Consider the following 12,919-nt stretch of genomic DNA (forward strand, 5'->3'; position numbering starts at 1 on the left):
GAAATCCTTAGATTACTCCAGGGATACTTCTGAATCATGTTTAACTAACCCAGTCAGGGCACGGGTATTTTCACTTCCCTTAATTTCTTGTGCCACCACATTACTTTTAAATCAGTGGCAATTTTGGAAGAATGGTTACTTCACACTGTACTCACCCGAGAAACCAAACCACACACCGCAGGCGCTCAGCCCCACAACATGCAGCATGCCCAGTGCTGGATCCAGCAATGGGTAGGAGCATGTGCATCACCCCAGGCCCATGCAAAGCCTCCCCAGAGCCCGAGCCGGGTGGCAGGCCCAGCAGCTGGCGAGCACCTGCCTGGTGGGGCCCAGGTGCCAAGTGCCCCGCAGCCCTGTGCTCCAGCACCTTCCCTGCTTTGCTTCAAGGGCTGCCTCAGCGCTGGAGCTCTGTGCCCTGTTTTGGGGCAGCGACATTAGGGCCCTGACTGCCATGTCGCTGCTCACGCTCCCCCACCTGCTGCGAAGCCACGATGAGCTGGTGTGGCCCTGGCCACGCCGTCGAGGCACTGACCCACCCGGGCCGTACCTGAGCGCCTTTCTCCTCCCTGGGGAGGCCCCGAATGCGGGGGGCCCTGCAGCCAGCCCCCTTCGCCCCTCTCCCCGCACACCGGGCGCTACTGACGGGCCTGCCGGCAACGAGGCCAGCGCTCCTGCCTCTGCCCTACGCGGCTCCAGCACCGCGGGCGGGCGGACAGCTCCGGCCGGGGCCGGGGCCGGGGCCGGGGCCGGGGCCGGGGCCGGGGCCGGGGCCGGGGCCGGGGCCGGGGCCGGGGCCGGGGCCGGGGCCGGGGCCGGGGCCGGGGCCGGGCGTGGCGCAGGGACCCCCCTTCCGGCGGCGGCGCGCAGCGGCGGCCCCGCCGCAGCCGGCGCTGTGGTTTTAAATGGGCGGAGCGGCGGCGGGCGGCGGGGCGGGCGATGGGCGGCCAGCGCTGGCCCGCGGCGCCCATATAACCCCACCTCCCGGGCGCGGACTGCCGCGGTAATTGGCTGGATGTGGTACTTGGAGATGTTGAGCTGGCTCCTTCCCCCCATGTCCCTGCACACACACAGGGGCGGGTGGTGCGGGCGGGAGCGGGAGGCAGGGCTCAGCCCCGGCGGCGGCGGTGGCGGGGCTCCCCCCACTCGCTGCTTGCCCGCCGCCGTGCCCGAGTCGCTCCTGCTGCTAGGCTGCTGCCTGCGGCCGCAGGACCCGGCCGAGCCGGGCCGAGGGGAGCGCGGGCGGCTGCTGGCGGCGGCCGAGATGATGGCGGAGGGCGGCGGCGGGCCGGCGCGGAGGAAGGCGCTGTCGCTCCTGGAGGCGGCCCGCTCCCGCTACGAAAGCCTGCAGATCTCCGACGACGTCTTCGGGGAGTCGGGCCAGGACAGCAGCGGGAACCCCTTCTACAGCACCTCGGCCGACTCCCGCTCCGCCGCCTCTTCACAGGACGAGGAGGACGACGAGGAGGACGAGGGGCGCCCGGAGGGGCCGGGTCCGCGGGGCAGGGCGGCCCGGCGCCGCGCCCTCAGGGTGGCGGCCACCCCGGCGGAGCGGCGGCGGCAGCGGCAGCTCGGCGGCGGCAGCGCCGTCCCGGGCGGCCCCGGCCCTATGGAGGAGGAGGAGGAGGAGGAAGCGGAGAAGGGGGGCTGGACCCGGTCGCTGCGAGACGTCCCACCTCCTCACTTCAAGGATGGCAGCGGTACGCGGAGGGCGGGCTGTCGGGGCAGGGGGCGGCGGGGCCGGGCGGCTCCGGGCGGCCCTTGGGAGAGGGGGTGCCCGGAGCGCGCCGCCGAGGCCTGGGTCGCGGTGCAGCCGTGCCCGCCGGCGCCGTGAAGGGAAGCCCCTGCGGGCCCGGCTGTCGGCCTGGGCTGATGCCCGGCCCCTGGCCTCGGGGGGGGGCGGCAGATGCCTCTCCTCCGGTGCCCTCCCGGGAACGGTCCTGCTGTCAGGCCGCTGGTGTCGGGGGCCGGGCGCGCTGGTGCCGGGAGAGCCGGGCCGAGGCAGTGAGCGGGAGGGCGAGGGGAGGCCGCGTGTGCTTAGTCACAGGCATCCCCTCCCCGGCGCTGTAGAGGTGCCCCGAGTGCCAGCAGCTCCGGGGATCCCCGCGGGAAGCGGGCAGGCTCCCCCCGGAGCAGGGTGTGCTGCGCAGGCCCCGTGTTTGCGTGTGCTGTGTTGTGGCAGGTGGCTCCTCGTCGCTGCTTACAGGTGGGGAAAGCCGCGGATCCGGGCGGTGCGGGTGACCTGCTGTGTGCTGCGCAGAAGGGCTCTGGGAATGGGATTCCCTCTGGCTGCAAGGCTTTCTGTGCAGCCGTCCCTAGCCTTAACTCTTTTTGCATGGCTTTTGGCCAGTGTGAATACCAAGAGAGCGGCGAACTGACATGACAACATACAGCAGCAGTGCAGAGCACCGAGATCTCCGTGGGCTGGCTTGTGTAGCAAGTTGCACCACTGGTTTTCCTATGGAGCCATTATAACATATCTGTCCGCAGGCCTCGGCAACCAAGTTGACTGTGTAGCAGCAAGGCTTTGCTAAAAAAGATTAATGGTTATGAAGAGCTGGGATGTGAAATAAAACATTTGCACCTCAGAACAGGATGTGATGATTGCTGTCATCCTCAACTGAGCTGATGGCTTGCTCGTCTTAAGGTTGCTTATCTTCACTGGGTTTTTTTGTGTGGTGTTTAATTCCTTCATTTTGCTATGAAAAGGTAAATGCAGAAGAGTGCTGCTAGACTTGGTGTAGCGTGCTGAAATTTGGGCAGTGGGACAGGTAGAAACCTATCTGAGGAAGCAGATTGGGACGGGGGACTAAGGTGGAGCTAGCACTGGAGCCCAGAGAAAGTTCAGTCATTCTTCTGACAGACGTGCAAATAGAAGTTGCATCTACCTCTAGAAATAGCTAGACACTAAAATATTTAGCGTCTATTTAGAAATCTTGATATCCACAATATCAAGCTGATGTGCCTCTTTAAAGAACTCTGCAAGTTTTATTGATGATTCTTAGGCATATCTAAGATCAGGTTCTGGACTATAGGCTTCATGGTGCGATGCTATTTCAGCATAAATTATTACTTAATTTCTCTGCCTTTGCTGGCTTATTTCTTCATATTGTTACTTTATAGTAATATCCATTTTAATGTAGACGGAACTGGGATTAGCGTTTTAATGCTGGTTTGGAAAAGAATTAAGTTGGTGACCTATTAATTCAGGAATTCATATTTCCTTTGAAATAAAGGAGTCTGATTTATGGTTGTCAGAAATAGATGCAGACGTCTCTTGAGGAAGGTGTATGGGTATTGCTGTGAATATTTCCTCCTAGTAATAGATGGAGAAGAGGTTGTTGGTACCCTTTCATTGTGTTGATCATGATGATGATAGGTGCTGCATGCTGTTTATGGCATGGTGATTTGGTTTGGCTGAAGTTCAGTTAGGGTTGTGCTTTGATATGTGTGAAACATGTACTGTCTGTCGTATGGGGTTTTTCTGATTACTCAAATTCCAAGCATTGTATATAACTAAGCTCCTATAATTCTAGTTTGTAGATCGACTGGTTTTAGGCCATGCATATATCATAACTGGAGTCGCACTAAGCATACTTGTACTGGCACCATTGTCACTTCATTGGACACTGTTCTGACCCAAGAGTTCAGATGCATACCTGCTGAGGAAAAGGTCTTCACTGAGGTGAAGACAGCTGTCCCTTGCAGGGACAGGACATCTTTCAGTCACTAATGGAGTACAAGCAAGAAATGCAGGGTCAGATGCAGAGCACTAACAAACCGTATTCTCAGTTCAGATGTGTTGATGTAAGAATCCTTTCTTCCTAGGTTCTGAGCTTAAAAGGAAGAGGTTTTCATGAGACTGAGATAAAACTTATCTTTGGTTAGCACCAAAACTTCCGAGTGCAGCCTTTTGGTCAAAATCTCGACTAAGAATCCTAGTGCGAAGTACTTGACATCATCTGATGCCAGAAGACAAATGTCCTTGTGGACTGAAGTCTCATGAGACTTCAGCTACTTCAATGCTGGAAATAAATCTTTGAATCAGACTAGGATCAAACCTAGTGTCAAACTGGTTTGGGAGACTGCCCCTTCACAAAAGCAAAGGTGTGGGGGAGAAAAAGGTTTAAGTTAGTTAATGAGAATGAGCTAAAGCTCCCAAGAAAAATAATGAAGAGCCACTTACAAAACTCTTGTGGTCTTTTTAACTAGAAGCAGAAAATACTATCACTTCCTTTTTTCTTTTTTTTTTTTTTCTTTTTGAGTAAATTACTTAATACTGTCTTTCCCTCCCCAGCCTCAATATTAAACTAATGTCTTAAAAAAGTATTGTATCCATCCGTAGAATTAGTCCTGAGCACAGACAGGCTAACTGATACTTCATCTCAAAAATATACTAGAGGCCCAGATGTGCTGGGGGCTGCTGGCAGTGTTAGATGATTCAGTATGTCCTCAATCTGCAGTCAGTCACTGCGTGTGTTTGTGGTGATGCCTGCCTTGCCTGTGTGGCAGGTTCTGACAAACTGGGAAAAGTCTGGATTGACTTCTGAGTCAGGAGAGAAGTGACTGGATGGCATCACTACACAACACTGTGCTGCTTGTGTCCCTGACATTTGTTTTCTGCCCCTTTTTCAGGGATCTCCAGTTACTGTTGTTTCTGTTCCATTTAATAAAAATAGTGGGTGCTTAGATTCCCTGGCGGGGGGGGGAACCCATGAATAGCTTTAGCTGACTTCCTTTGTGGAAATCCAAAATAGCTGTTAACTTTAACACAGAGGTTAGAACAGATGGCTTGCTGGCACTTTGTGTTATTTCCAGTTAAGCTACGCTGTGAAATCATTCTCTTTAGTTGCTGAGAAAAATCGCAACCTTATTGCGATGCCCTGATTTTTAAACTGATAACTAGTGGCACTGTGTAGTTCTGATTAAAATAGGTTGAGGAAACAAGGGAGCTCAAGTGCATGTCACAAATATCAAAGCAGTAATGTGAGTTCTGAGGTACTGGGATATGTGTAGTGGATAGGTGGTCTTGGAGGCAGTTGCTGAAATGCCTTCCCTTCACAAAGAGTGCCTGGTGACAGCAGGTCCGTGGGTAGGTCAACATGTGTGTTTTAAAGGATGATGGCATCCATGATCAAATGTTGGATCCAGGCATGTTTTGGCATCTCCCTTCTTGTTCTCTCCAAACCTTGCTGTGAAGGGGAAGCAGAATTGATTTGTTGGGAACTGAACCTACAAATAGGCTTCTAGGAAAGGAGGTCTGACCTCTGCCCAAACAGTACTTTAATTCTGAAAGGAGGGATAGCTGGGGCTCCTCTGGCTTCCCTTCCTCTGAGGGCAGGACAGAGCTAGTTGTGGAAGTGCAGAAAGAGTAAGAGAACAAATTGCTGCTAGGATAGGGAAAGCATGATTGAAATGGAGAGAGTGAGCGAGCAACTATTATTACTTTAATGACAAGCTAGTAAGTCCCAGTAACTCGACACAAACCCTTCATTTCTGGTCGCTCCTGCCTCAGACTTAATTGGTGTGCTCTTTCTTCCTTCAAGAGTGGTGTGGCTCTGGGTGGTGCCTTTCCCTGTTAGCTCAGTAATCTGGCCAGGAAATGTTCCATAGTAGATAGAGGCACTATTGGTTCTGGTCTTTCTTTGTGGAGGGTCTTAGAAGGTGCAAATACCCTCGTATTGCTGCAGCTTGATGTTCCTGAATTGGGGTAGCTGGCGTTAGCTTCCTAGGGTCCAATGCTTCATATATCCATATAGTTCAGTGACCAGAAAATTGGACCTCGGATGTAAGAATGCTTCCTATTGGTAGGGATAATGTTTCAGGGTGGCAGCAATAGCAGGGAAGTCTGAGCAAAAGTTAATGCTGAAGTCCTCAAAGTTACAGCCAATCGGTGCTACTGTTTTCTTCATTTTCTATGCCCTCCAAACCCTGTTCTTAAGCCTAGACCTGAGGACAAAACGTTAAGGATGTTCCTTGCTGAAAGAGCATAGCAGCTCTTCTTCAAGTTGCATTTAGAGAGTATAACTAGCTTTTTATGGGTTTCCAGAGTATTTCTCTGAAACACTAAATGTGCCGTAAGTTACCATCTTTGAAGAACATGCTCCAGTAGAACACCATGCGCTCAGGGAGAAGTTGCATAGACCATATCTAGCAATCAGGCTCTCCTTGTCACCTTGAAGAGGTTTAAATGAATATTTAAAGTAGTTTTTAATCTTTTTTTTTTTTAAATGAGAATGTTCTTTTCCAGAAAGACCAGGTTATGGGAAACAGTCATTTATTCCATCATGGCTGCCACGTGAGAGATGATCTTCTGTACAAGGGAGGGTATGTTATCTGAGAGATGAAATGAGCCTGCATGTTCCAGCTAAAGTCAAGGAAGCAAGGCACAGCTTTAAATTCCAGGTTGTGACCACCCTCACAGTAAAAAAGGTTTTTCTTATGTTTAATCACAAGTGTCTGTTTGCATGTCAGCTGATAAGACTTCACTCTTGATTGGATTTTTTCAGGAGTGTTGTTATTTTATGGAAGTTAAATAAGGAAAATGAATTTAGTTCCTTCAAGTTAGTCTCCAGTGAATCATACAATACAATATATATTGATATAGCATGGAGTTGTTCATTTGACCTGTGTTCTAAATAGTTTTAGCAGAGCTAAATAGTACAGTTAAAGTTAAATAATCAGAGGAGAGGAAAGTGATACAGGTAAGGGGAGAAAGGCTTTTAGCTGTTATTTGAATAGCTATAATCGTAACTGGGCAGGGAGTTGTGGAAAGTCTGCAAGATGTAGGGGGAGATCCAATGCACATACTCTTCCCAAGAGCGTGGAAAGGCAGATGGGAAGGCAGCATTCCAGCAGCGGGGAGCCTGGAGGAAGAGCTCTTGGGTCAGGCTGGGCCATAAAAGAGGGACATATACATGCCACCATCTAACAGTGATGGTGATCTTGGTTCAAGTCCTGAATAGAATCTGAAGGCTTGTTCTTGCTTACTTATGTCATCAGAGAATTTAGCTGCTTTTGACTTGCATAATCATGGAAAATACTGGAAAAAAATTGTGTATCTATATAATCTGTTCTTGCATTCTAAGTAGAAATTACTTGTAATGACAGCATCACAACACTTCTAGGAAGATATGATAAATACATCACAAAGATGTACACTACTACTTTGCAGAGCCTTTATAGGATGACTTAAAGGTTTGAAGTTTTGCTAAATAAGTGAATTATGCAAAGGCTTAATATCTCATACGTCTTATGAAATCTAAATGTGCTTTTCAGGTGGTTTTACTGGGTTTAGAGCACGTTTTCCTGCTTCCATCATCACTGAAGTGAATCAAGTGCACAACATGACAGCCTTATTGGTTCTAAAACTTAGTGCAACTTAGCTATCTGTGTTCCCTTCCTTCTTTGGCCCATAACTCTGCTGTTAAACATACATTTGAGGAGTAACCTAGTGTGATAAACTTCACGGAAAAAACTGTTGTTCTCTGCTTTTATACAGAGAACCAGTTTTGGTCAATAGTTGAGACATGAAAGTCTATAAGCACTGCAGATCAAGGTCGTCTCCATAGACACCGTCTAGCCTTTTACAGAGAAAAAGCATATTTACTCCTAGATCTGTTACTGCATAAAATGAGTCTTTTCTCCTTGCAGCTATTGATGGGGTCATTTAAAAGAAGTAGATTAGTTCCTACAGCTACTCATGTCCTTTTGTCAACATCACAGAAACAGTACAGCGAACAATTTCCTTGTCTGCATACCTTTAAGTCAACCTGGAGAGGAAATTAGCCTCTCTGCTGAGTCTAACGAGGATGCTAATAGTGGAGTTGACTTGCTAATTCTGTATAGACTGCTAGGTCACAGGAAGCTGTCCTTGATGCCTTAGACTTAAGAGAAATTTCCAGCTTCTTTTAGGTGTGCTTGTTCATGTAGGTGTTTTGTTTCCCTCCTGTGCTCAAGCTTCCAGAATTTTGGAGTAGATGGATTTAGCAGTTTGGAAATACAAGGTGCTTCCTAAGGGGAAGGTAATTATGGATACAGCTACACATCTTATCTAGAGGTCAGTGGAATATAATCCCTAAAATACCTCATCCTTCCAAATACTGCCAAATATTGGGCATGTTATTAGAAAACAGAACAGATGGACTCAAAAGGAATGCATGGCTAAGACAAATGCGTAAGAATACTCGCATTTGACATCTCACTTCCTTGTGGCAAGGCATGCTTTCTAAGAGCTTATCCAAGCTCCCACTTACTGTTCCTTAAAGAACAGGATGTTAGTCAGTCACTGGCTCTATCTGAAAATGAATGGACACATAACTGAGTGGGTCTTTTAAAAACGAAGCCATTGCTCCTTGATTGAGGGACTGCAGGGAAATGGGCTTGGAAGGCTCCTTAGCTTGTTTTGGCTCTGTATAAATTACTCCTGGATTATCTCCTGATTTTCTGTGAAGACAACTGGTATTAATGGCACATGATAGAAAACATGCTTTTGATTCTGCTTTCTTGGACAGCATGAGGGATTCACATGACCTGTATTGACAAACTATATTTGCCATTAAGAAGGACAAAGAACAAAACCAAGCAACTTCTATTCAGCAAGCAATACAAAGCTGTAGCTGTGCAGTTGAAAACTGGGCAAACTGATGAGGCACACTGTAAGGATGCAAAAATCATGTCGAAGAGGGATACACAGGAGACAGAAGCAAAGAATATCATGTATGTCTGTATGAATGAGAGGAATTAGCTGTGTGTTGGACAGGAAGATTACTGGACTGAGATAAAAGATACAGCGAGCCCATCAGTGGGCACAAATGGAAGTGTTATTTCTAGTGAAGAAAAAGCAGAAAAAAGACTTAAAGCAGCTGCTATTATAACTGTGATTCATTTCTGATTACATATGGCAGAGAGGTGGGTGTGTATGAAAGATTAAATTGGAGCAAAAAATGAGACTATCTTTTTTTTAAGTTACTTACAAAATTCACTGTTGTGGAATGTCTGACTATCCAGTGCATATAGTCATCTCTGCTTTTTTTGAAAGGTAGATGCTGGCTAACCTCCCAGTGGGTAGCACTTGTAGGTGTGCAGTCTGGGGTCAACATGTAGCTGTGGGTGTGTGGCTATTCCCATTGATGTCAGAGTGCTGTCTACTGCTGGATGCACCCTGCTGATACAGGGCTTGGGCAACGGTAATCTTGTCAGTTAATGCCCAGAAAAACTACTTTGAAGAGGTTATATGTATTGAAACTCATACATGTATGCACTTATGCATGTGGCTTAGGGCATTTGGGATAGGGATCTAGTTTTAGTTATTCTGTCCCAGTACAGGGCAAACAGTTCAACAGGACTGCAAGGCAAGAGGTGGCCAGCCTTCCCCAGAGGGCAAGGTGGTGGTTCGTAAACCTTCACTTGCTGCAGCGGCCTAGTGAAAATGAACCACCTTTGGTTTGGGGCGAGGGATTCCCGAGATGATCCTGAAAAATGTAAGATGCTCTTGCATCTGTCATGTTTTATGTGTTGCATTATGGATGTAAATACACATGTGGATATAAATTCTTATTTAGCCTTTCAAAGGGCTTCTAGCTTGCTGGACTGTATTCCTGAACCGGATCACTGAATGAGAAGACCTCCTTCCTTAAACTGAAGACTTTTCCTCATTTCTTGGCCATCATAATTATTCCTTACTTATAAACTTGCCCTATTATGTAGTTATTGGTTGGTTTGAGATGAAGTAAAATACAACGTCTGAAGGTTTATACTCGTGAGATCTGCCTTAATTCCCTCTTGTCATTGACTTTGAGATTAAAAGAAATTAAGCACTAACACTTGGAGTGCTTTTGAGTGATCTGTAGCTACTTTCATGGTGCTAACATTGCTGCAAATAGTCTCAGTCCTTCTTTTAAGGAGGCAGCTTTAAGCGTATCATGAATCTCCCCCATTGGGAGAAGAGTGATGGGTTTTGGAGTAAATGACATCCTGCTCTTTTCCACTTGATGGGGTTGTACTTGATAAATAAGGAATGACCCTCTCAAAAAAGGCCTTTCTTCATCTGTTTCTGTACTACTTGGTAATGACTTACACTTAAACTGACATCAGAGGTGGTCTAAAACAGCTTGTCACACCTCTACAGCAGCCCTCTGTCATTGTGCCCCATGGGGCTGGGGGCTCCCTGGTGGCTGCGTGCTATGGGGGCTCCCCATGGTGGGGTCTGTCAGGGCAGGGCCTGGCAGCCAGGACCTGTCCCACTGCCCCAGCCATGAGCAGGACAGCCGAGGGCACTGGGGCAGCTCCAGCCCTGGGCATTGGGCACCTCCCTGGGGACAGGCCAAGGCCAGATTGGGATGTGGGCCCATGGGTGGGCCTGGCTCGGCAGAGCCCATGGCCGGGCAGGGCAGGGCTGTGGGGCCTGGAGATCCCCAGCCCTGCTGGGGCGTTGCTGGGGCAGGGACTGACGGCCCCAGCGGCTGCAATGGGGTCTTGGGCCACGGGGGCCGGGCAGGGACAGTCAGGCCTGGTGGTGCTCCTGAGGCATTGACAGCAGCTCCTTGAAACAAAGTCCTTGGCAAAAGCCATGACTTTCTGTAACGTCTTTTCCACAAAAGAGGTGTTGAGAAGGAATTTGGCGCTGCTTGTTTGGGCTGCTCTTCCAGACCACTTCCTGCCTGTTCTGGGCTCTCCTTTCCCTGTCCTTACAGCTCGGGCTGTTGGTAGCCAGCCCTCCTCTCAGCCATGGAGAGCCTGGCTGCTGCCACAGAGCAACTGGGGGATAGTGCTGTCTTCTCATTACCTTTCTATTTCATAGGTGCCCTGCAAGTCCTTTTTGGTTCAAATTACCTTTGCTATTTATTTTTCGTGTATGAAACAAGGTACCAGCTTGTGGTGGTTTTGGTGCCTGGAGTGGTGGTGCGTAGTTAGGAGCTACCTGAGCCTTGCAGAGGCCTACCATGGTCACTGCATTCCCCGTCAAGACTTATCTCCTCGTTTCCTATAATGAATCAGAGGCAACTTCTTGAGGCAGAAGCCATCTCTGCATTATTAGCTCTGAGTTTCGCACTCAGCTCTGCATTACACTATATCTGTTGCAACAAACACCTTCTTGCAGACATTAAAATATACGAGGGAGAGAAGCAGGCAGATGCAGAAACATCTGACTGAATAAATACAATCTAGTCCCCATCAGGTATTCTTACTAAAATTGTCGTTACTGTAAATGTCTGTTTCTGTCTCCATTTGAATTCGATAAGGTCTGGCCCAGTGTCTCCAAAAATGTGTTGCATAAGATCTGGCAAAAGCTTAAATGTTCTGATGGAAGATTTTTTTTTAATGAGAATTTGAAACTGCATTGCTGAATGGAGGTGGACTTACTGAATTTGTTTATTAAACTTTTAGATAACATGAAGTTGGGAGGGACTCCATGTGCACTGGAGGACAGGCTGAGAATTTGCAAGGTTCTTGACAACCTGAAATAGCCCAGGGGGGAAAAAGGGGCACGGTGCAAGAGAAATTCTTAGTGTGAAGGCAGCAGTGACTAACAGCACAAACGGAAAATGGAGGGGAAGGGGAAGAACTGTTTAGGTGGAAAAGGAACTGGAGGTTGAAGCTGAACACCAGACAAATGTGACTCAGTGTCATGTTGTTGTGAAAAGGCAATCCTCCCCAGATATTGAAACAGAAGAGTGTACAGGACTTGCAAGGAGACTGGCTTGCCATTCAGGAGAGGTAGTCTGGGTCACCAACCCAGGTGAGAAGCAAATAGTTGAATGTGAACAGGAAGGACTGAGAAGCAGAGAATCTACCAACTGCACCACCTTTCAGTATTCTGTTTTCAAGCTAAGCAGCAATATGGATAAGTAAAGGCTACTGTAGGAAAGGTAATTCTCTTCCTTCTTGCTCTGGAAACTGAATATAAGGAATAACATGTAAACTGAATTGATGGATAATTAAATCAGACATGATAGAAACTCTCAGACAGTGCAGTGCTGCAGAAGTCATGAGGTGTGTCACTGGAAACCTAAGAACAAGTGTCACTAACCTGTTGTAATAGACTGACACCCAGTTTGTGTGCTGAATGGGGATAGAGGCCTGGACTAAAGGACTTCCTGAGGTCCCTTCCAGCACTCGTCTCCTCTGTTTTACATTGGTTAAGATAAATGCAAAAACTAGGGAAGCTGTTTAGTGGCAAGTTGTATGTTGGAGTGCTATGCAAAAGGCTTGCCACTTGCATCTCCTGCCTCAGCTTTGGGAGTAGAGAGAAAGCGGTATAGCTTGTGGGAAGGAGCTGTGTGCTCACAGAAGGCCTCCTGATCCATTAAGGTGAAACTCCCTCCTTGCCTTCACCCAAATATAGTGGCCCAGGCACACCTGACTATTACTTAAAGTATTGTTCTCACCCTCACTTCTATGGTAATGAGTTGTGTGTCCATGCATCTTGTATCTCTTGTGTAGAGATGACTACTTGTGACTAATGACTAATTGTGAACTTCCTTCTGTGTGTTTAAAAACACTAATCTTGTTATGCCAGGGATGCCTCATACAATAGTACCCAAATACTTGTGAGATTAGCAATACTGCACTTTGGAGGCATTTAAGTGCTGCATCATCCAGTGGTGCCTAGGTTTGTACTTGCCTTCATCCACAACTCTAGTGAGGTATGAAGAGCCTCCTTGCAACTGAATGTCAACACAAACCGCTGTAGACCATGAGGGTGGATATGTGGAGGAAGACAGGCACAGGTCTGGAATAGGCCCACCTAAGTCATAGTCCAGATGTCTGCTATAACTGATGACCGTGTAACAGATGTCTTGGCAAGAAAGGACAACCGAATGTCTACTCCATGTTTCTCCAGTTCATGGACTGGGTATCAGAAGATTGTTTCTTCCCTACTTTGTGAGCATTGCAAAATTGTTTCATCTTGCAAAGAGTA

The 12,919-nt window shown here is 48.3% G+C and overlaps 1 protein-coding gene across 1 annotated transcript in view; it reads left to right on the forward strand.

Annotated features, from left to right (window-relative positions):
- The first annotated feature begins 1,249 nt into the window (after positions 1–1,249).
- PGBD5 (piggyBac transposable element derived 5) overlaps positions 1,250–12,919 on the forward strand; it is a 69,079-nt gene continuing 57,409 nt past the window's right edge. Inside the window, exon 1 of the mRNA XM_076334086.1 lies at positions 1,250–1,697. Coding sequence (XP_076190201.1) covers positions 1,262–1,697 — 436 coding nt within the window. The 5' untranslated portion in view covers positions 1,250–1,261. The remainder of the gene's footprint in view (positions 1,698–12,919) is intronic.

This window comes from Aptenodytes patagonicus, chromosome 3 (assembly GCF_965638725.1).
Source record: "Aptenodytes patagonicus chromosome 3, bAptPat1.pri.cur, whole genome shotgun sequence".
Lineage (NCBI taxonomy): Eukaryota > Metazoa > Chordata > Aves > Sphenisciformes > Spheniscidae > Aptenodytes > Aptenodytes patagonicus.